This window comes from Panulirus ornatus, chromosome 63 (genome assembly GCF_036320965.1).
Source record: "Panulirus ornatus isolate Po-2019 chromosome 63, ASM3632096v1, whole genome shotgun sequence".
Lineage (NCBI taxonomy): Eukaryota > Metazoa > Arthropoda > Malacostraca > Decapoda > Palinuridae > Panulirus > Panulirus ornatus.
The window spans coordinates 3679633-3705044 of record NC_092286.1 but is presented as its reverse complement, the minus strand read 5'-3'; the positions used below and the strand labels follow the sequence as shown (position 1 = coordinate 3705044).

Below are 25412 nucleotides of genomic sequence, written 5' to 3'. Positions count from 1 at the left end.
GGCCCAACCCTCCCCATACACTTGTACATACACACGTCCACACACGCAAATATACATACCTACACAGCTTTCCATGGTTTACCCCGGACGCTTCACATGCCTTGATTCAATCCACTGACAGCACGTCAACCCCTGTATACCACATCGCTCCAATTCACTCTATTCCTTGCCCTCCTTTCACCCTCCTGCATGTTCAGGCCCCGATCACACAAAATCCTTTTCACTCCATCTTTCCACCTCCAATTTGGTCTCCCTCTTCTCCTCGTTCCCTCCACCTCCGACACATATATCCTCTTGGTCAATCTTTCCTCACTCATTCTCTCCATGTGCCCAAACCATTTCAAAACACCCTCTTCTGCTCTCTCAACCACGCTCTTTTTATTTCCACACATCTCTCTTACCCTTACGTTACTTACTCGATCAAACCACCTCACACCACACATTGTCCTCAAACATCTCATTTCCAGCACATCCATCCTCCTGCGCACAACTCTATCCATAGCCCACGCCTCGCAACCATACAACATTGTTGGAACTACTATTCCTTCAAACATACCCATTTTTGCTTTCCGGGATAATGTTCTCGACTTCCACACATTTTTCAAGGCTCCCAAAATTTTCACCCCCTCCCCCACCCTATGATCCACTTCCGCTTCCATGATTCCATCCGCTGACAGATCCACTCCCAGATATCTAAAACACTTCACTTCCTCCAGTTTTTCTCCATTCAAACTCACCTCCCAATTGACTTGACCCTCAACCCTACTGTACCTAATAACCTTGCTCTTATTCACATTTACTCTTAACTTTCTTCTTCCACACACTTTACCAAACTCCGTCACCAGCTTCTGCAGTTTCTCACATGAATCCGCCACCAGCGCTGTATCATCAGCGAACAACAACTGACTCACTTCCCAAGCTCTCTCATCCCCAACAGACTTCATACTTGCCCCTCTTTCCAAGACTCTTGCATTTACCTCCCTAACAACCCCATCCATAAACAAATTAAACAACAATGGAGACATCACACAAAAGTATGTGAGGGATTATCTATTTGCATTGAACAGGGAGGGGCCCAGTCTCTTGGACCTTTTACTTTTATACACCTTTTTTTTTTACTTATATATGCTATCTACATTTAATGTTTCCATATTCAGTTTATTGCATTTGTCGTTTAGTTGTTCAGAAAATATGAGAAAATAACTAAATGTGACAAAATAAGGCTAAAAAAAATAATGGCTTGAATGATACAGAGTATGCCATCCATATTGTCTAAGTTTTGTTCAGATAAGCTGGTAGAACAGTGCTTGATATGAAATAAGAAAAGATCCATTGCAAAAAAAATATACATATGTGTGTGAGGGCACATTATGTCATTTCCTCTGCATCTTTGTTTAATTACCTGTGTGTATGGAACAAGGAAGAAGGGAGCTTTACACTTGTAGGACCCCATCTCTTGAACCTACTCTACTATTGTACAATTTTTTTATACTACTGTATGCAATTTAAATTTACTATTTCCTTATTCAGTTTATTCCGTTCACCATTTACTTATGTTTGTGGACAGAATGCCAGTAATCCATGTGTGGGTGAGGGAGAAAGAAGACAGCTACTTGGGTCAGAGGAGTGCAATGTTACAACCATTGGAGGGCGGGCTCATTACGCAACTGTCACTAACCCTCCTGTACCCAGGCAGGTAGTACTGTTAATGTATAGAGGGAGGTACATTACCAGTACTACTTGCCTGGGTATTAGGTGGGTTAGTGGCTGATGTGGAGATTGTAAAGTTGCACCCCTCTGACCCAGTTAGCTGTCTTTTCTTTCTGCCTCACCCACACGTGGACTACTGGCATTCTGTCCACAAACATACAATCCCTCCTCGTCATACATAACACTTGACAACATTGATTTCGCACAGCTCATTCTTTGTAACTTGAGATTTTCTTGCAGTGAGCATTATGCACTAGCCCTACCTTTTGACTCAATGGTAGGAGCAGTAGATAAAGTAGTAGTAGGAACATTTAGACGGGAGCATTTGGTAGAAGTAGGAGGTAGGAGCAAAAGGTAGAAGTGGTCAGCATGAACATTAGGTAGGATCCTCTGCAAATACTGCACTAGAGTTGCGCTCTGCTAGTGGCCTGTCAAGGGTGAGGCACTAAAGGCTAAGAAGTGGCACTGGAAGTCTCTAATTATGGAGACTATTGCCGTGGATGTAAGGCATGTGTACGTGTAGGAAGAGAGGAAAGTGATTGGTTCTCAGTGAATGTAGGTTTGCGGCAGGGGTGTGTGATGTCTCCATGGTTGTTTAATTTGTTTATGGATGGGGTTGTTAGGGAGGTGAATGCAAGAGCTTTGGAAAGAGGGGCAAGTATGAAGTCTGTTGGGGATGATAGAGCTTGGGAAGTGAGTCAGTTTTTGTTCGCTGATGATACAGCGTTGGTGGCTGATTCATGTGAGAAACTGCAGAAGCTGGTGACTGAGTTTGGTAAAGTGTGTGAAAGAAGAAAGTTAAGAGTAAATGTGAATAAGAGCAAGGTTATTAGGTACAGTGGGGTTGAGGGTCAAGTCAATTGGGAGGTGAGTTTGAATGGAGTAAAACTGGAGGAAGTGAAGTGTTTTAGATATCTGGGAGTGGATCTGGCAGCGGATGGAACCATGGAAGCGGAAGTGGATCATAGGGTGGGGGAGGGGGCGAAAATTCTGGGAGCCTTGAAGAATGTGTGGAAGTCGAGAACATTATCTCGGAAAGCAAAAGTGGGTATGTTTGAAGGAATAGTGGTTCCAACAATGTTGTATGGTTGCGAGACGTGGGCTATGGATAGAGTTGTGCGCAGGAGGATGGATGTGCTGGAAATGAGATGTTTGAGGACAATATGTGGTGTGAGGTGGTTTGATCGAGTAAGTAATGTAAGGGTAAGAGAGATGTGTGGAAATAAAAAGAGCGTGGTTGAGAGAGCAGAAGAGGGTGTTTTGAAATGGTTCGGGCACATGGAGAGAATGAGTGAGGAAAGATTGACCAAGAGAATATATGTGTCGGAGGTGGAGGGAACGAGGAGAAGAGGGAGACCAAATTGGAGGTGGAAAGATGGAGTGAAAAGGATTTTGTGTGATCGGGGCCTGAACATGCAGGAGGGTGAAAGGAGGGCAAGGAATAGAGTGAATTGGAGCGATGTGGTATACCGGGGTTGACGTGCTGTCAGTGGATTGAATCAAGGCATGTGAAGCGTCTGGGGTAAACCATGGAAAGCTGTGTAGGTATGTATATTTGCGTGTGTGGACTTTATGTTTATACATGTGTATGGGGGTGGGTTGGGCCATTTCTTTTGTCTGTTTCCTTGCGCTACCTCGCAAACGCGGGAGACAGCGACAAAGCAAAAAAAAAAAAAAAAAAAAAAAATTGCCGTGGCCACCCCTTTGAGGGAGTTCCAGTTGGAACAGGCGTCAGAGATATAGATAGATAGATTTACTTATAAAATATGCACACACACCATCTCTACACTTTATGACCTTTGTTCCCACCATGTGGATATGGCTGTCCTTCTGAGTACTATGAGAGCCTCATAAAGATATAATGGACTCCTAGGTTAGGAAGTAAGTGTATGTATGTATATGAAATCCTCCCCTTCAGTTTGTAGTTTTTCAAAAGAAGGAACAGGGAAGAGGACCATGTGAGGATTTTCCCTCTAAGGCTCAGTCCTCTATTCTTGATGCTACCTCGCTAACGTGAGAAATGGCAAATTTATATGAAAGAAAATATGTATTTGAAAGTAAATGTGATTAAAAACAAGGTTATTAGGTTTAGTAAAGGAGAGAGGCAGGTTTGTTGAAGTGTGATTTAAATGAAGAGAACTTGGAGGAAGTCAAGTAATTTAGATATAACGTGGCATGGAATTTTGGAAGCTGGAGCCTTAGGAAGGATGGGATGAGCAAAGATCCAGGATGCATTGATGAATGTGTGGAAAGAGAGGTCACTCTGTGAAGGTAAAGCAGCCTTTACAGTGTTGTATGGATGTGAGATGTGGGGTCCTATATGAAAATATTCAAAAGAGGTTGTTTGTATTGGAACAGGAAACGTGCATCAGAGATATAGATAAATAGATAGTTTTTCATCCTAGTTTGCAGTAAATTGGCTGAAAGATCTTTACCCTTAGATTGATTTAGACATTCTTACAATGACTGCTAGTTTTTTACTTTTTATATTCGTTACCATGATTTATGTAGATAAGTGTATGGATTCCTGTGACTATCCCTTTACAGCCGTCTGACATGCTGTAAGAAGATTGGCGAGGGGGTTTATGGAGAAGTGTTTATGACTAAACCCAATCCTAGCAACTTGGAAGGAGCTACAGTTCTGAAGATTATGCCCATTGAAGGGAGTTTTCCTGTTAATGGAGAACCACAGAAAAAGTTTGAGGAAATTCTTTCAGAGATCATTATCTCAACGTGAGTATTACACTGAAAAGAAGCATACAGGAATTTACGATGACTTGCTTCTTTGCTTGGAAAGTTAATCTCATTAGATTGTGCATTCTTTCACAAGGAGAATACCAGTTAGTTACATTATACTTAAGTGTAAAATTTTTTATTTCGTTTTCTGCATAAGCAGAATGGTTGAATGTGTCAGTTTTCTTTTCTACTCATTGTATTTTTTTCTTTACCGAATTGCTTTTCTTGCCTCAGTGAGGTTACATCAGGAACAAACAAATAGCAGCCTCATTTGCATACAATAACTCCTATTTCTCACCTCTAAAGTTAAACCAGAGCCGTCTTTCTTCAGTCATGTCCCACACACCATTCCATAGTTTTCTTTGACTGCTTCATATGCCTTTGTTTAGTGCATGGACAGCACACTGCCTACCCCATGAACCACATTGATCAAGCCCATTCAGTAACATACAGTTTGCTCATTCTTCTTAGTGCTCAGGCACTAATACCTCAAAGCCTCCTTCACTTCAACAATCTCCTTGAGCTCACCTTCCCTTTCCTTCCTCCACTTCAAATACATAGATCTAAGTCATTCTTTCTTTGCAAATCCTTTCCATTTGTCCAAACCATTTCAGTGCACCCTGATCAGCTCTCTCCTTCAGACCATGCTCTCAACCACACCTCTCTCTTAAAGTGTCATTCTTAAAGTGATCCTTCTACTTCACCCCACACATTGTCCTTGCAATTTCCATTCTCTAGTTGGCGTGTAATGCACTGAAACCACAACCCATATCCACAATCTGGCCCCACAGAATTTCTATGATTTTCCCTTGCTGCTCACTTGCTTTGGGTCAGTCTGTTGGCAGCACATTACCCCCTGTATACCACTTTGCTCTAATTCATTCTATCCCATGCACACCTTTCACCCTCCTGCATGTTGATGCTAGAGAGTGGATGTAAACAAGTGATGCCATTCCTTGCTTCTTCATGGTCTTACCTTGCTTTGTGGGAAGTGGGAAACAAGTAAGAAAAAAAAATGTTTATGAAGGCATTACTAGACCCTGTCTGCAAGCAGTTATACTGTTCATGAGAAGTTACTTTGGCAAGGCAGCATCATTATTGATGGAAGGAAAGGAGTAGTCTCGTAAAGGATATCCTTCTCCAAGGAGTCCACCATTTTCTTGCTACCTCATGGAGTGTGGCCTTGAAGCTGCAGGAGCCCCATAAAAAGGGTCAAGAAGTGTGATGATGTGTATTTGTCTATGTGTGATGAATACTGGACAATTTAGGATTAACTGAGGAAGTTGCATCATGGGGAGCATATTTTCAAATTGGAGTATATATCGTGGAATGATTGTAAGACTTTGTCTGGAGGGTATTCTTTTACTGTTTATCAAGTCGTTATGTTGTATATATTTTCTGTCAGTGTAGTGTTTGTTGAGGGAGAGGGGATCTGTGCATATAAGTCATTAAAATGGGAAGCATGGGTTGGGGGAATGGGGTTTAGATATATACATGCATGCACACACAAGTAATGGCTTTAAATTTCATCAGGGAACTGAGCAATCTACAGAAACCACACAGAAAAGAAAACTGGACAGAAAACTTTGTTCATGTGTTGAAAAGTTGGTGTGTGCAGGGCAGGTATCATGAGGACCTGCTTCATCTGTGGGATGTATTTCATGAAGAGAAAGGTGAGCTCATCGTATGTTTTAAGACTTTATAGTTATCTGTTTATAAAGTGTTGGACAGAATTGTTTTATGTATTTTATGCTGTCTGTTTTGTAATAGTTACTGTTGATGTAGATGTTACATTGAGCATTGAATATTATTATTTTATTGTGATTATGTTTATTATTTATATATTCATATTTTATTATATGTTGTCTGTCTCCTGTGTTAGCGAGGTAGTGCAAGGAAGCAGACGAAAGAATGACCCAACCTACCCACATACACATGTATATATATACATGTCTACACACGCACATATACATACCTATACATTTCAACGTATACATACATATATATACGTACACAGGCATATACATATATACACATGTACATAATTCATACTTGCAAATACATATATACACATGTACATAATTCATATTTGCTGCCTTTATTCATTCCCATCACCACCCCCCACACATGAAATGACACCCCCATCCCCCCACGTGCACGAGGTAGTGCTAGGAAAAGACAATAAAGGCCACATTCGTTCACACTCAGTCTCTAGCTGTCAAGTATAATGCACCGAAACCACAGCTCCCTTTCCACATCCAGGCCCCACAAAACTTTCTATGGTTTACCCCAGACGCTTCACATGCCCTGGTTCAATCCATGTATACCACATCGTTCCAATTCACTCTATTCCTTGCACACCTTTCATTCTCCTGCATGTTCAGGCCCAGATTGCTCAAAATCTTTTTCACTTCATCCTACCACCTCCAATTTGGTCTCCCACTTCTCCTCGTTCTCTCCACCTCTGACACATATATCCTCTTTGTCAGTCTTTCCTCACTCATTCTCTCCGTGTAATCAAACCATGTTAATACACCCTCTTCTGCTCTCTCAACCACACTCTTTTTATTCCCACACATCTCTCTTACCCTTTCATTACTTACTCGATCAAACCACGTCACTCCACATATTGTCCTTAAACATCTCATTTCCAACACATCCACCCTCCTCCGCTTCACAACCATATAACATTGATAGAACCACTATTCCTTCAAACATATCCATTTTTATTTTCCGAGATAATGTTCTCGCCTTCCACACATAATTCAATGCTCCCAGAACCTTCGCCCCCTCCCCCACCCTGTGACTCACCTCCTTTTCCATGTTTCCATCTGCTGCCAAATCCACTCCCAGATATCTAAAACACTTCACTTCCTCCGTTTTTCTCCATTCAAACTTACCTCCCAATTTACTTGTCCCTCAACCCTCCTGTACCTAATAATCTTGTTCTTATTCACATTTACTCTCAGCTTTCTTCTTTCACTTACTTTACCAATTTCAGTCACCAGCTTCTGCAGTTTCTCACCTGAATCAGCCACCATTGCTGTATCATTAGCGAACAACAACTGACTCACTTCCCAAGCTCTCTCATCCAGAACAGACTGCATACTTGCCCCTCTCTCCAAAACTCTTGCATTCACCTCTTATTCACATTTACTCTCAGCTTTCTTCTTTCACTTACTTTACCAATCTCAGTAACCAGCTTCTGCAGTTTCTCACCTGAATCAGCCACCATTGCTGTATCATTAGCGAACAACAACTGACTCACTTCCCAAGCTCTCTCATCCAGAACAGACTGCATACTTGCCCCTCTCTCCAAAACTCTTGCATTCACCTCCCTAACAACCCCATCCAAAAACAAAGTAAACAACCATGGAGACATCACGCGCCCCTGCCACAAACCAACATTCACTGAGAACTGATCACTTTCCTCTCTTCCTACTCATACACATGCCTTACATCCTAGAGAAAAACTTTTCACTGCTTCTAACGACTTGCCTCTCATCCCAAATACTCTTAATACCTTCCACAGAGCATCTCTATCAATTCTATCTTATGCCTTCTACAGATCCATAAATGCTACATACAAATCCATTTGTTTTTCTAAGTATTTTTCACATACATTCTTCAAAGCAAACACCTGATCCACACATCCTCTACCACTTCTGAAACCACACAGCTCTTCCCCAATCTGATGCTCTGTACATGCCTTCACCCTCTCAATTACTATCCTCCCATATAATTTCCCATAAAATTATTATTATTTAACAGTTGGACTCCTTTCATGGGGCTCCTGCAACTTTGAGGCTATGCTTCACACAGGAGAATGGGTGGGTGAGTTCTTCCTTGGTAAGAGGTTCTCAATAAGACAATACTGGCACTACCATGCTGTTGCAGGGGGTGGCAGTGCTGTTTCCTGTGCGGTGGGGTGGCACCGCAAATGGATGAAGGCGAGGAAGTACGAATATGTACATGTATGCCTATGCATGTATATGTATATGTATCTATATAGGGATAGGGGAGAAAGAATACTTCCCACGTATTCCCTGCGTGTCGTAGAAGGCGACTAAAAGGGAAGGGAGCGGGGGGCTGGAAATCCTCCCCTCTCTTTTTTTTTTTTTTTTTTTTTTTTTTTTTTTATTTTCCAAAAGAGGGAACAGAGAAGAGGGCCAGGTGAGGATATTCCCTCAAAGGCCCAGTCCTCTGTTCTTAACGCTACCTCGCTATCGCGGGAAATGGCGAATAGTATGAAAAAAAAAAAAAAAAAAAAAAATTTACATTTATGTGTTTCTATGTATGTATATGAGTGGATGGGTTGTTTTTTTTCTTTCCTGGCGCTTCCTTGCTAATGTGGGAAATGGCGATCAAGTATAAAAAAAAGTGAAGATTCATCTGACTATTATTCGACCAAGGGAATGCTTATGAACTCCATTGTGATCTGAGCTGAAAAGTTGCTGTAACCAGTTGCTGGAAACAGAATTATAAATGAGAATTATTAGTGTTTTAGTGTATGATTGAATAATTTTTTACAAAATCTCATTTGCTCATTTTTCCTCAGGATCAGAGAATGACCGGCCAGATGTTTTCCCAGACATGCAGCTATACATAGTACTGGAGTTTGGTCATGGAGGTCAAGATTTAGAAAGTTATGTTTTCAACAGTGCCAGAAATGCACTTTCTGTTTTCCTTCAGGCAAGTTTGTTTTTCCATGAATATTTAATGATATCAGTGTTTGATTTTGTCAATTGATTACAGGGCTATGAATTCCATGTAAGCTTAGATACTTGATTTACAAAGTATTTTATTTAGTTATATTATCTTTATTTTTTATTATACTTAATCGCCCTCTCCCGCATTAGCGAGGTAGTGCAAGGAAATGGACAAAAGAATGGCCCAACCCACCCACACACAGATGTATATACATACACACCCACATACGCACATATATTTTTGATAAATTAATTGCTGTCGGAAATAATATGCATTATGGCTGTTTTATTTTGTTCAGAATCTGTATGATATTGATTGCGCATTATCAGTAAAACAAAACGTTAAAAGAGAGAAATAGTGGAAGAATGCATGGAATGGTGTATGCAACGGAAGCATGTAAGGACAGGGAGATGTGGAGACACTTTTGCTGTGGCCACCTCTTGATGGGACAGGCATGAGATATAGATGGATAGATAGATTGCATAATAGTTTTCAAATGTAGATTACTGTGTTTTTTACATCATCAGAATGAGAAAATTAAGCTTGACAAAAATTGTATCAGTCCCCAAAGGATTTTAAAGTACTGACAAGTTTCAGAGAAATGCAAGTATTTATTGACTTCTAAGAATAATTTTCCAAAGCGAAGGAGGTAGGGGATGGGAACAATTGATACAGGGTCTTGCAGCTTTGATTAGACAGAAGTACATAAGGATATGTTACAAACTGTGTATAGTGCAGAATACTGATAAGTAGGGTGGCTTTTCTTCCAACTCTGTTTTAGAGTGGAACCAAAGGTCTTTCACCTTAAGTCTACTGCTGTCACCTCTCTTCATCCTTCCCTTTCCATCTGCAATAATGTTGCTTCCTTTTAGTGTTCTCTGAGTATTATTTTGGCCTCTGCTCCTGTGAGCCAATGGCATGACTCTCACATGTGACTGGCAGCTCATTAGAACAAAGGGACTGTTCTCTGTTTGAATGATTGACTAGCAATGTTTTGAAAGCCATATCTTGTTGCTAAGTACCAAAACAATGATTTTTAGAGTGAAATTTATTTCTATACTGTGACAGATATAACCTGTAGAGAAATGGATCTCCACCTTCATTAGGCCTTTCATTATTGGCTTAGTATATCATGAATCATATCCGAGTAGTTGAGGTAATCCATTCTTTGTGTGATACCATTAGAAGGCTTGGTTCTGTAATTCTATCTATTTCTCTGTATCTCTGATGCCAGTTCCCACCTAGAACTCATTCAAGGGAGTGGCCACAGTGGTAGAGTCTCCATGACTAGTGAACTCCAGTACTGCCTTTTAGCCTTTAATGCCTCACCCTTAACAGGCCACTGGTCGAGGGCAACTGTAGTACAGCATTTGCAGAGGTTTCTCCCTATCGTTCCTTTTTAGTACTTCTTCCTAATGCTCCTGCCTAATGTTCCTATCAACTAATTATACCTCATGTTTCTACCTAATTAGTTACATCTTTTGGCAAGTGGTTTTCTGATTTAAGGTGCTTTAGTGGTCTTTGTACTAGCATTTAGCCTTCAGTTGTCTCATTGCTTTTACCAACAGTTTAGTAAAATATTTCTTCATAGCTCATGTTTGTCATGGTAGTGAAAAACATGTTCGGAATAAATTTTTTGGTGTTCATACTTCATGCTCATCAAGTAGTTCTTTACAAGAGATTTTGCTCCTGGTTAGTCAGTTTGTGGTTACACTTTAAGAACAGTAGATTTATTTTATTTTATTTATTATTTATTTTGCTTTGTCGCTGTCTCCCGCGTTTGCGAGGTAGCACAAGGAAACAGACGAAAGAAATGGCCAAACCCACCCCCATACACATGTATATACACACACGTCCACACACGCAAAATATACATACCTATACATCTCAATGTACACATATATATACACACACAGACACATACATATATACCCATGCACACAATTCACACTGTCTGCCTTTATTCATTCCCATCGCCACCTCGCCACACATGGAATACCATCCCCCTCCCCCCTCATGTGTGCGGGGTAGCGCTAGGAAAAGACAACAAAGGCCTCATTCGTTCGCACTCAGTCTCTAGCTGTCATGCAATAATGCCCAAAACCACAGCTCCCTTTCCACATCCAGGCCCCACACAGCTTTCCATGGTTTACCCCAGACGCTTCACATGCCCTGATTCACTCCACTGACAGCACGTCAACCCCGGTATACCACATCGATCCAATTCACTCTATTCCTTGCCCGCCTTTCACCCTCCTGCATGTTCAGGCCCCGAACACTCAAAATCTTTTTCACTCCATCTTTCCACCTCCAATTTGGTCTCCCACTTCTCCTCATTCCCTCCACCTCCGACACATATATCCTCTTGGTCAATCTTTCCTCACTCATTCTCTCCATGTGTCCAAACCATTTCAAAACACCCTCTTCTGCTCTCTCAACCACACTCTTTTTATTTCCACACATCTCTCTTACCCTTACATTACTTACTCGATCAAACCACCTCACACCACACATTGTCCTCAAACGTCTCATTTCCAGCACATCCACCCTCCTGCACACAACTCTATCCATAGCCCATGCCTCGCAACCATACAACATTGTTAGAACCACTATTCCTTCAAACATACCCATTTTTGCTTTCCGAGATAATGTTCTCGACTTCCACACATTCTTCAAGGCTCCCAGGATTTTCGCCCCCTCCCCCACCCTATGATTCACTTCCACTTCCATGGTTCCATCCGCTGCCAGATCCACTCCCAGATATCTAAAACACTTTACTTCCTCCAGTTTTTTTCCATTCAAACTTACCTCCCAATTGACTTGACCCTCAACCCTACTGTACCTAATAACCTTGCTCTTATTCACATTTACTCTTAACTTTCTTCTTTCACACACTTTACCAAACTCAGTCACCAGCTTCTGCAGTTTCTCGCATGAATCAGCCACCAGCGCTGTATCATCAGCGAACAACAACTGACTCATTTCCCAAGCTCTCTCATCCACAACAGACTTCATTCTTGCCCCTCTTTCCAGTAGATTTATTATTAGTTACCATAGTTTCTAATGTTAGTGAAGTATTTTGTCTCATATGTTTATCATGTAATTTATTACAAAATTACAAAATTATTTTCACATGTATATTCAGCTTATGTATTTTTCCCTCATTCATTGTATACAGAATGACAACTTTGGAAATTACATAATGCTGTGCCCTTATAACTCTGCAGAAATCTCAGCATCAGCATTTTCTACTCTGAGGATAAAAAGAGATGGATGTTTGGAATTGGGTGGGTAATAGTCTAGTGCACACTTGCATTCTGTTGTGACTAGATTGCTTACTCATTCAGGTCTGAATAACCAAGTCGCCTAGCTGTAATGAATATAATTGCACATTTCTTTCATCTGATAAGTTAAAGCAACAGTGAGTTGTGTGTAATTGCTTATTTGAATTATATTTTATGTACTAATGTTTGGAACTTGTTCCCTTATTTGATTCTATTGTAAAATTGTGGGTTTCAGATCTGATGGTTGGACTGTTATTTTCCCAGTAATATGCTTGACTTAGTTTGATCTGTAGCTAAGGATGTTTGCTGTAGTAATTGAGCAAACACTTTTGGAATCTAATTGTACATCACTATGTGATAAACCTGTAGGAGTCTTTTAGAGATTAACATTTTAGTTCATTACAGCATCAAGTTATCATCTAACATTTTAGTTCATTACAGCATCAAGTTATCATCCATCACTTTACATCATGATTGCCTTATTTTTAGCATAGATGATACATGCAAATCTGGTACCAAACATAGTCAGCATCAGAGATCATACAACAATACTCAAAACATTTCCTGAAAATCTTTGCTAGCTGGTTTGGCTATCATATTGTAAAGGATGCACATCTTGCTAGTACTGAAAATTACATTGAAAAGAATAAGATACTTTTAGAAGGAGAGTACAAGGAGAGAATCCAGAAAATTAAGGGAAAGGGTAGAAGGGAAGAAATTCAAAAAAGAAATTTATCTGAGTTCTCCAGTTATGGAGACTATTTTGCCTTGGCAAACCCCATGAGGGAATTCTAAAAGGGAAGGGCATCAAAGATATAGATAAAACAAATACAACAGAAAAGAAGGATTATCAAAGTTTAGTAAGGATTGAGTTTGGGAAGATGTAGTTGACCATATGCGAATGCTGCTGCATAAATGTTTGCATTGGATTTAGTCTCATAACCTCTTGTACGGTTTTGTTTCCATGAGTAAAGCTAGCTAGTTGATCTTTCTGGAACATACATATCTTGAGATAGTTTTTCTGAATGATAGAGATGAGCTTATTCCATGGATTCAATGTAATCTGAGGTTTTTCACAGCTTTTATTCTCACAAATTTGAAGAAAGGGGAGGTTGAGGACTGAAGAAGCTTGGAGCCCAGGGTATTGACAAAGTAACATATAAACATTAGCAGCTATGCGAACTTTGATGAAAGTACAGTATGACATTATTTTACAGTAATGTCTGTCCGTGTCTGTAGTACGTCTTTGGAAAACATAATATTTGAATATGGTTTGTCCCTTTTTAGATTTAATGAAGTAATTGATGAGCCATGGTATTAAGGGGTTTTTCATATTTTTTCATCTGCTGCAGCTCCAGTAAGTGAGTTCTCGCTCAAACCTGGAACCCAGCTCAAATTACACCATATGCTTATGGTAATTATTCATTTTAGGGTTGTGGCAAAAGAAGCTTACCAGTATCGTCATAAGTTTCTTCAGTGGAATTGTTACAGTTATATAACTATTCTACATGCAATGATCACTTTTAAAAATGTTAATATATATAAGCTAGATTAAGATGGTTTAGCATTGGTCAGTTTCCTTTTTATCTGATGTCTTTATGAGAATAATACTGTTCCAATCCAAAAAACCAAACCTGAACCAGTCTAACATGAGCTAACATTCTTTAAAGTTATTGTTTTGGGTGGAATATAGTTCTGCCAGTTGTAACAAATCCACTGTGATTTTCATCAATAATTTTTTTTTATGACATGGCCTTTATCTAATTCATATTTATTATTATACTTGATTGCCATTTCCTACGTTAGTGAGGTAGTGCCAGGAAACAGACGAAGAAAGACCCATCCACTCACATACGCACACAGACACATACATATACATACACATACGCATATACATATATACACATGTACACACATTCATACTTGTTCGCCTTCATTCATTCCTGGCACCACCCTGCCCCGCAGGAAACAGCATTGCCACCCCCTGTGTCAGTAACGGAGTGCCAGGAAACTAACAAAAAAGGTCACATCCGCTCACACTCATTCTCTAGTTGTCATTTGTAATGTACCGAAACCACAGTGCCTTATCAACATCCAGGCCTCACAGACCTTCCCATGGATTCCCTCGGAAGTTTCACATGCCCTGGTTCAGCCCATTGACTGCACGTTAACCCTAGTATACCACATCATTCCGGTTCACTCTTCCATGCACACCTTTCACCTTCCTTCATATTCAGGCCCCAGTCACTCAGAATCTTTTTCACTCCGTCCTTCCACCTCCAGTTTGGTCTCCTGCTTCTTGTTCCCTCCACCTCTGACACATATACCCTCTTTGTCAACTTCTCCTCACTCATTCTCTCCATATGCCCAAACTATTTCAACACATTCTCATCTGCTCTCTTAACCACACTTTTTATTACCACACATTTCTCTTACCCTTTCATTACTTAATCAAATCACCTCACACCACATATTATCCTCAAACATTTAGTTTCCAACACATCCACCCTCTTCTATACATCCTTATGTCTCCCAACCATATAATATTGTTGAAACTACTAATCCTTCGAACATAACCCGTTTTTGCTCTCCAAGATAACATTTCCCACACATTCCTCATTGCTCCCAGAACCTTCACCCCCTCCCACACCCTATGACTTACTTCTGCTTCCATGGTTCCATTTGCTGTCAAGTTCACTCCCAGATATTGAAAACATTTCTCTTCTTAGTTTTATTTACTTATTTATGTATTATTTTTGAAGGTTGTCTGATAATGAATGTATATATATCTGTTTCATAGATTGCATACAGTTTGGCAGTTGCAGAACAAGAATTGGAATTTGAGCATCGAGATCTTCATTGGGGCAATGTTTTAGTTGCACGAACTCGAGTTGCTTCTGTTGAGTATAGATTGGACGGAAGTTCTTATCATCTTCAAACTCATGTAAGTTGATTCATGTTTTCTTTGCCATCCTTTAATTGTAACTTCAAAATTTCATTGCTTTCAGTTTCCCATTGAGGATTAGGAAACTTTTTGTAGATTAACTTCTCCAAGGATCCATCATAAGCTCAGCCACTTTCAGATATGTGGTAGAGAAATGTGTGTGAAAAAAGTATACTGAATTTTAACATGTCTCATATATAAACAAAGGTTCTTAAATGAAAAAAGAAGAAAAAGAGTGTCTTAAAGAGTGTGTGCATGTGTGCATTTTTTTCTTGGAGCTGAGTCCGTTGTTTTTTGCCGGAAACAGATTTAAGTGAGAAACTGCTGAAGCTGGTGCCTGCATTTGGGAGAGAGTATGAGAGTAAATTTGGAATATGTCCTGGTTTAGTCCATTTACAGCACATCATTTCCTGTATACCAAATCACTCCAGTTTACTCTCTTCCATGCACACCTTTCACCCTCCTTCATGTTCAGGTCCCAGGCACTCTAGCTTATTCTCTCTGTTCTTCCATCTCCTATTCTGTCTACCCCTTATCCTTGCCCTCTCCACTTGTGATGCTTATATCCTTTTTGTCAGCTCCTCCTCATTCCCTCTTTCCATATTTCCAAACCATTTGAGCGTACCCTCTTTAGTGCTCTGAACCATATTCTTCTTATTACCACACCTCTCTTATCCTATCATTATTTTCTTGAACAACCCTCCTCACACCACATGTTGTCCTTATACTTTTCATTTCCAACACTCACCCTTTTTCTGTACGTTTTCATCTCCAGCCCATGCCCTACATCCAAACAATACCATTGGGAGTACATACCCATTTTTGCCCTCCCAGATAACGACCTCTCCACACATTCCTCTGCTCATAGAATCTTCACCCTATCATCCATCTAATAGTATGTACTTCCATTTCTTTTACTTTTTTTTTTTAAGGGCATCCTTTGTAGTTTGTGCTGCTCCTGTATCCTCCATAATCTTGGGATGAAGATCCACATTTCATCATCTGTCTACTATCTATATCTGTGATGCTTGTTCTCTTTGGGAATTCTTTCAATGGGATGGCCACTGCAAAAGGGTCTTCATAATGGGTGAACTCCAGTGCTGCTTCTTAGCCTTTAGTGCCTTATCCTTAGTAGGCCACTGGCAGAGGGCAACTCTAGGACATTGTTTCCTGAGGCTTCTACCTCATGTTCCAACCTTCTACTTCTACCTAATGCTCTTGTGTAGTATTCCTACTTACTACCTTTATCGATTGCTTCTACTATTTTGCCAAAAGGCAGGGCTAGCATATAGCACTCACTACAGAAAAACTTAGAATTAGGAAGAATTAGTTGTGTGAGTTAAGTGTTTGTCAAGTTTGACAAAGGAGAGATTGTATGTTTGTTGAAGGAATGCCATCAGTCCATGTGTGGGGAGTGCAGCTTGACAAGCACTATGGTGCTGGCTCACTTCAGAGCTGTCTTTGACCCTCCCAATACCCAGGTGAGTAATATCGGTAATATATCTTCCTGGTCAGTGGCTGCCTACTAGCTACTGCCCACTTCATCTTATCATCAGTCACAGAATTATTGATACTTTTTAAGTTGTCACACAACATTATTTGACAGATTTGTTTGTATTTTGATATGCATTTGAATTAAATGAATTGATCATCATTTAGTTGCACTTGTTCCTGCTGTATTAGTAGTATAGAATCTATTTTACCTATAGCAAATTTAGCATTTGATATGATATTTGGTTTTTCTCTCAGAAATGAAGTGAATTTTTTTAAATATAACATACTAAATTATTTACAGGGTCTCAAAGCTACTGTGATTGATTTTACATTGTCAAGAATGAAAGCATCACAGTGTGTGGTATACAACAATTTGGCTGAGGACCCTGCACTTTTCACTGCTGAGGGTGACTATCAGTTTGAGATATACAGGCAAATGAAAAATGTTAACAAGTAAGTACCAAGTGCTATTTTTTTGAGACAATAAACTTAGATGGTGTTCAGTATTTGACCAGGTTGTGTCAGGGCAATATTACTTTAAAGAAATGTCATGTGTGAGCTGTTTAACCTCTCGTAAAATATGTAACCTAAGAGATGAATATAAGAATGGAAATGTAATTGTGAGATAAAAGGTAGGGGAGTTGCTGCATCAAAAGGAGGAAGTGAAAGGAAGATGGGAAAAGTATTTTGAAGAATGATAGATGTGGAGGAAGGTGAAGAAGCAGTTGTTACATGCATGGGTGTGGAGGATGTAAGGAAAAGGATACAAGTACAGGAGCCTATAACAAGAAGGGAGGTAAAAAGGGTAATAATAAGGTTGAAGGTAGAAAAGACACCTGGAATGGATGGGATTATGGCTGAAATGTTGAAGTATGAAGGAGAAAGTGTGATAGAGTGGATGCATTTGATATGTAATTTGGCATGGAAGCAGAAGATTGTGCTTGATGACTGGGTGAAAGCTATTATTCTTCCTTTATTCAAAGGAAAGGGTGCTAAGGATGTATGTAACAGTTGAAGGGAATAAGTCTGTCAAGGATACCAGGAAAAGAGTATGCAGGAGTGTTGAGTGAAGAAAGTGAGGAGCAAGGTTTTTTAAAGGGATGTATGGATCAGATTTTTGCAGTAAGTATGACTGCAAAAGTCATACGAAGTCTGTTGGGGATGAGAGAGCTTGGGAAGTGAGTCAGTTGTTGTTCGCTGATGATACAGCACTGGTGGCTGATTCATGTGAGAAACTGCAGAAGCTGGTGACTGAGTTTGGTAAAGTGTGTGGAAGAAGAAAGTTAAGAGTAAATGTGAATAAGAGCAAGGTTATTAGGTACAGTAGGGTTGAGGGTCAAGTCAATTGGAAGGTGAGTTTGAATGGAGAAAAACTGGAGGAAGTGAAGTGTTTTAGATATCTGGGAGTGGATCTGGCAGCGGATGGAACCATGGAAGCAGAAGTGGATCATAGGGTGGGGGAGGGGGCGAAAATTCTGGGGGCCTTGAATGTGTGGAAGTCGAGAACATTATCTCGGAAAGCAAAAATGGGTATGTTTGAAGGAATAGTGGTTCCAACAATGTTGTATGGTTGCGAGGCGTGGGCTATGGATAGAGTTGTGCGCAGGAGGATGGATGTGCTGGAAATGAGATGTTTGAGGACAATGTGTGGTGTGAGGTGGTTTGATCGAGTGAGTAACGTAAGGGTAAGAGAGATGTGTGGAAATAAAAAGAGCGTGGTTGAGAGAGCAGAAGAGGGTGTTTTGAAGTGGTTTGGGCACATGGAGAGAATGAGTGAGGAAAGATTGACCAAGAGGTTATATGTGTCGGAGGTGGAGGGAACGAGGAGAAGAGGGAGACCAAATTGGAGGTGGAAAGATGGAGTGAAAAAGATTTTGTGTGATCGGGGCCTGAACATGCAGGAGGGTGAAAGGAGGGCAAGGAATAGAGTGAATTGGAGCGATGTGGTATACCGGGGTTGACGTGCTGTCAGTGGATTGAATCAAGGCATGTGAAGCGTCTGGGGTAAACCATGGAAAGCTGTGTAGGTATGTATATTTGCGTGTGTGGACGTATGTATATACATGTGTATGGGGGGGGGTTGGGCCATTTCTTTCGTCTGTTTCCTTGCGCTACCTCGCAAACGCGGGAGACAGCGACAAAGTATAATAAATATAAATAAATAATGACTGCAAAAGTATCTAGTGAAAGATAAAATGCTGAATATAGCTTTAATAGATCTGGAGAAAGCATATGACAGAGTTGAGTGAAATGTTTATTGGATGTGTTGAGGATATACAGTGTAAAACAACTGTTGGATGTAATGATCATGTTTATAAGGGTTATGGTTAACAGCTACTTGAAGGTATTTACTGAAAAAAATGCAGAGAATGTAAGGTAAAGAAGTTTCATGCTATTTAGAAAAAAAAAGTAGGGCTATCTAGTGTTTTGATACATATGCTTGTGAAGAATCTCATCTATCTACATCTCAGACTCCCATTCCCTTTAGTGTTAAGGCCTGACCACCATGCCTGAAATTTGTGTCTGTGTACCTCTGTAACTTTGGTTCAGAGGGGTAGCCAATGCAAAAGTCTCCATAACTGTTGAACTCCAGTGCTGCTTCTTAGCCTTTAGTGCTTTACCCTTAACAGGCCACTGGCAGAGGGCAACTCTACTACAGTGTTTTCAGAGGCTCCTACCAAACATTCCTATCAACTACATCTACCTAATGTTCCATCCAACTACTACTTAAAGCTCCCAGCTAATGCTCCTACTTACTACTTCTACCTAATGCTTCTGTCTAATGTTCCTACCTACTTCTTATATCTATATCTATTGCTCCTAACATTTTGCCAAAAGGCAGGGCTAGTACAAAGTGCAAGGAAATCTAGAGTTACGAAGAATGAGTTGTATGAATTATTATGTGTAACAAGAAGAGATTGCATGTTTGTGGACTGAATGCCAGCAGTCCATATGTGGGTTAGGCAGAAAGAAAAGACAGCTACCTGTGTCAGAGGAGTGCAGCTTGACAACCACTGAATTGCTGTGAAGAAGTATGGAAGAATTTGGAAGATCCTTAACCTTATTGTCATCATCACCATCAGTAACCTCACCCTTTCTACTGCCATCACATGTATGCTTAATGTTAGGCTATTGGAAATAGAATAATAATACTTAGGTAATAGTTAGTAGGCAGCCAACAATCAGGATCATAAATTACCATTAATACTTGCCCTGGGTATCAGGAGGGTCAGTGATAGCTTTAAAGTGAGCCAGCACTTCAGTGATTGTCAGTTGCACCCCTCTGACCCTGGTAGCTATCTTTTCTTTCTGCCTCACCCATATTTGGACTACTGGCATTCTCTCCACAAACATACAATGTCTCATAGTCACACATATCACTTGACAACACTTAACTCACACAGTTCATTCTTCGTAACTCTACATTTTCCTGTGGTGAGCACTATCCCCTGCCTTTTGGCAAAATAAACAGAAGTAGCAGGTAGGAACATCTAAGCAGGAGCATTAGGTAGAAGAAGTGGGAAGTAATGTTGTTTGTGGAGAGTGAAGAGGAGTTGCAAAAAGTTCTAAGTGTGTTTTGTGATGTGTAGTGTGTAAACAAAGGAGATTGAAGGTATATGTAAGTAAAAGTAAAGTAATGGTGTTTGAAAGGAAATGGAGTGAAAGTAAAAATTTTGTAAATCATATAGAGTGAAAGAAGAATGTGTACTTAACTGTGCTGTGGATATGAGGGGAAAGAGAGTGGAAGAAGTGAGGGAATTAAAATTCTGGAAGCTGTCTTGGGTAAGTTTGGTGATATAGAAGGAGAGATAAGTGTGGTGATATGGAAGGAGAGATAAGGGTGAGAGCAGTACAGGATAGTAGTCATTGGGTCCCTTAATAGAAGATTGAAGAGTAGTGGTGTAATTATGGAATTGAAGAGGATTAAGGGACAACATAGTCTTCCCAGCCCTGACTTATGCAGCTGTAACATGAATGTGGAGTGAGGCACAGAGGTCAAGAATCCAGGCTGTGGAAATGAGCTGTTTGAGAAAAGTATGTGGTGTGACTAGATGGAATGAAGAAAGAAATGAAGGGGTGTATGAGAGATTTGGTATTGCAAGGAATGCAAAGGGAGTGAATTGTGGAATGCTAGAATGGGTGAAACACAATACTTTTGGGTGGTTAGGGCATGTGGAAAGAATGCAAGAGTGGGATTCTACAAGGAGAGTGTTTGATGGTACAATTAAAGGGGTTGGTGTGAGTGGAAGACCACCTATAGCATGGGAAAATAGAGTGGAGGAATAATGGAGGGAGAGAAACAGGAAGAATGCATGGAATGGTGTATGCAAAGGAGGCATGTAAGGACTGGGATAGGTTGAGATTCTTTTGCCATGGCCACCCCTTGCTAGTAGGTACTGGGGGGCATGAGAGATATGGATAGATAGAGAGATGCCCAAACCATTTCAGCATACCCTGGTCAGCCCTCTGTCAGAGTATTTTTCTAGCACACCTTCCTCTTACACAATCAACCCTCCTCACACCACATATCCTCAGGCAATTCATTTCCAACTCATTCAAATTCTTCCATTCTTTCCCATTCATGGCCCAAAACTTGCTTCCAGTTATCATTGTTGGGACTAATAAACATTCAGACTTACATCATATATTACCTGACAGTCAGTGACCTCCCCTTTCAGATATTCTCAGTGTGCCCAAGACCTTTGCTCCTTTTACCCAGTGTGACTCATTTCATCTTCCATGATTGCATCTGCTGCCATATCTACTCTTAACAGAAGCACTCCAATTTCTTCAGGTCCCCCTCCCCCCTTTCCAAACCCACACACAGCCCATCTTGTGTTGCCTCCTCATTACATTACTTTTATTGAAAAAAAACTTTACTTCCTCATAAACTCTCAAATTCACCATCTGGAGTATCTCTTATGTGTGCCACCATAGTCGTGTCATTTGCAAACAGCAATTGACTTGCTGTTCAGCCCCACCCCTTCATTTTGTAGACCTGCATTTCTTGCTAAGACTCATCTGTTCAGCTCCTTTAGTGTCCTATCCATGAACAAATTAAATAGCCATGGTGTAAAAGGTAGCAAATTATAATTCTGAAATTGCATAAACTAATTTGAATGTAACCTAAAAATAATTTTTTGGTCTTTTGTACAAAAAGAGACCTTCAGTCTAATTTTTATCATATTGGCTTAGCAATATATAAGTAAACTCTTTAGTAACTTATAGTCCTGATATCCTTATTACTACATTTATGTTTTAACATGGAGTTTTATCTTGGACTTTTTTATGCATATTTTGAAAAAATATAAAAACATCTAGATTTGATAGTTTAAATTGCTATTTTTCTTTGTAGGAATGACTGGGAGAAGTTTACCCCCTACACAAATGTATTATGGCTTCACTATATTCTGGACAAAATGACTTCTGAATGCTATTTTAAGAATGTGAAAACAAAAATACACAAAATGCATCATGCACAACTCATCAGGATGAAGAATGAGATGTTAAGCTATGAGAGTGCAACACATTTTGTTTTACAAAGGGAAGAAGACATAAGATAGGTGAAGGTGAATTGGCCATAGTGAAGAGAAGTGGCTCAGTTCTTGAAAGATGAAGATTGTAATCCCTCATGGAAACTGATAGAATTTAGTTGAAATTAGTTTATGTACATAAAACTCAAAAGTGAAAATTCTGAAAGGACTTTTGGATTTTCAGCTATCAATTTTTATTCACATACACACAAAAAAAAAATGTTTTGTATGATGGTTTGAATGATTTATGTGGTTTCCCATTCTCTCTGCAGCAGGCCAAGACTCATCATACAGTACCCATTGGCCCCCACCAAGGATGAATAAATTATCCCTTTTTATATTTCAACTTTCTATGTTTCGATTATATGTTAATATAAATACATTTTTCAAGAAATATTATTATTATTGTTATTATTATTATAATACTTGATTGCCACTTCCCGCATTAGAGGTAGTGCCAGGAAACAGATGAAGACTCATATACACACATATACATACACTCTCGTATGCATATATATATATATATATATATATATATATATATTTTTTTTTTTGTCGCTGTCTCCTGTGTTTGTGAGGTAGCGCAAGGAAACAGATGAAAGAAATGGCCCAACCCACCCCCATACACATGTATATACATACGTCCACACACGCAAATATACATACCTACACAGCTTTCCATGGTTTACCCCAGACTCTTCACATGCCTTGATTCAATCCACTGACAGCACGTCAACCCCGGTATACCACATAGATCCAATTCACTCTATTCCTTGCCCTCCTTTCACCCTCCAGCATGTTCAGGCCCTGATCACACAAAATCTTTTTCACTCCATCTTTCCACCTCCAACTTGGTCTCCCACCTCTCCTCGTTCCCTCCACCTCCGACACATATATCCTCTTGGTCAATCTCCTCACTCATTCTCTCCATGTGCCCAAACCATTTCAAAACACCCTCTTCTGCTCTCTCAACCACGCTCTTTTTATTTTCACACATCTCTCTCACCCTTACGTTACTTACTTGATCAAACCACCTCACACCACACATTGTCCTCAAATATCTCATTTCCAGCACATCCGTCCTCCTGCGCACAACTCTATCCATAGCCCACGCCTCGCAACCATACAACATTGTTGGAACCACTATTCCTTTAAACATACCCATTTTTGCTTTCCGAGATAATGTTCTCGACTTCCACACATTCTTCAAGGCTCCCAGAATTTTCGCCCCCTCCCCCACCCTATGATCCACTTCCGCTTCCATGGTTCCATCCGCTGCCAGATCCACTCCCAGATATCTAAAACACTTTACTTCCTCCAGTTTTTCTCCATTCAAACTTACCTCCCAATTGACTTGACCCTCAACCCTACTGTACCTAATAACCTTGCTCTTATTCACATTTACTCTTAACTTTCTTCTTTCACACACTTTACCAAACTCAGTCACCAGCTTCTGCAGTTTCTCACATGAATCAGCCACCAGTGCTGTATCATCAGCGAACAACAACTGACTCACTTCCCAAGCTCTCTCATCCCCAACAGACTTCATACTTGCCCCTCTTTCCAAAACTCTTGCATTCACCTCCCTAACAACCCCATCCATAAACAAATTAAACAACCATGGAGACATCATACACCCCTGCCGCAAACCTACATTCACTGAGAACCAATCACTTTCCTCTCTTCCTACACGTACACATGCCTTACATTCTCGATAAAAACTTTTCACTGCTTCTAACAACTTGCCTCCCACACCATATATTCTTAATACCTTCCACAGAGCATCTCTATCAACTCTATCATATGCCTTCTGCAGATCCATAAATGCTACATACAAATCCATTTGCTTTTCTAAGTATTTCTCACATACATTCTTCAAAGCAAACACCTGATCCACACATCCTCTACCACTTCTGAAACCACACTGCTCTTCCCCAATCTGATGCTCTGTACATGCCTTCACCCTCTCAATCGATACCCTCCCATATAATTTACCAGGAATACTCAACAAACTTATACCTCTGTAATTTGAGCACTCACTCTTATCCCCTTTGCCTTTGTACAATGGCACTATGCACGCATTCTGCCAATCCTCAGGCACCTCACCATGAGTCATACATACATTAAATAACCTTACCAACCAGTTAATAATACAGTCACCCCCTTTTTTAATAAATTCCACTGCAATACCATCAAAACCTGCTGCCTTGCTGGCTTTCATCTTCCGCAAAGCTTTTACTACCTCTTCTCTGTTTACCAAATCATTTTCCCTAACCCTCTCACTTTGCACACCACCTCGACCAAAACACGCTATATCTGCCACTCTATCATCAAACACATTCAACAAACCTTCAAAATACTCACTCCATCTCCTTCTCACATCACCACTACTTGTTATCACCTCCCCATTTGCGCCCTTCACTGAAGTTCCCATTTGCTCCCTTGTCTTACGCACTTTATTTACCTCCTTCCAGAACATCTTTTTATTCTCCCTAAAATTTAATGATACTCTCTCACCCCAACTCTCATTTGCCCTCTTTTTCACCTCTTGCACCTTTCTCTTGACCTGTCTCTTTCTTTTATACATCTCCCACTCAATTGCATTTTTTCCCTGCAAAAATCGTCCAAATGCCTCTCTCTTCTCTTTCACTAATAATCTTATTTCTTCATCCAACCACTCACTACCCTTTCTAATCAACCCACCTCCCACTCTTCTCATTCCACAAGCATCTTTTGTGCAATCCATCACTGATTCCCTAAATACATCCCATTCCTCCCCCACTCCCCTTACTTCCATTGTTCTCACCTTTTTCCATTCTGTACTCAGTCTCTCCTGTATCTATATGAATGTATATGCTGATATATATATATATATATATATATATATATATTTTTTTTTTGCCGCTGTCTCCCACGTTTGCGAGGTAGCGCAAGGAAACAGACGAAAGAAATGGCCCAACGCACCCCCATACACATGTATATACATACGTCCACACACGC

At 40.2% G+C, this 25412-nt stretch overlaps 1 protein-coding gene across 3 annotated transcripts in view; it reads left to right on the top strand.

The window, feature by feature from the left end:
- The window catches only part of Haspin (haspin), a 61435-nt gene extending 38624 nt beyond the window's left edge, over window positions 1-22811 (top strand). For all 3 annotated transcript variants that reach the window (XM_071656871.1, XM_071656872.1, XM_071656870.1), the window contains 6 exons: window positions 4258-4443; window positions 5980-6119; window positions 9005-9138; window positions 15241-15384; window positions 17180-17331; window positions 22235-22811. In XM_071656871.1, the coding sequence (XP_071512972.1) occupies window positions 4258-4443; window positions 5980-6119; window positions 9005-9138; window positions 15241-15384; window positions 17180-17331; window positions 22235-22442 (964 nt within the window). In that variant the 3' untranslated portion in view covers window positions 22443-22811. The remainder of the gene's footprint in view (window positions 1-4257; window positions 4444-5979; window positions 6120-9004; window positions 9139-15240; window positions 15385-17179; window positions 17332-22234) is intronic.
- The last annotated feature ends 2601 nt before the right edge of the window (window positions 22812-25412 follow it).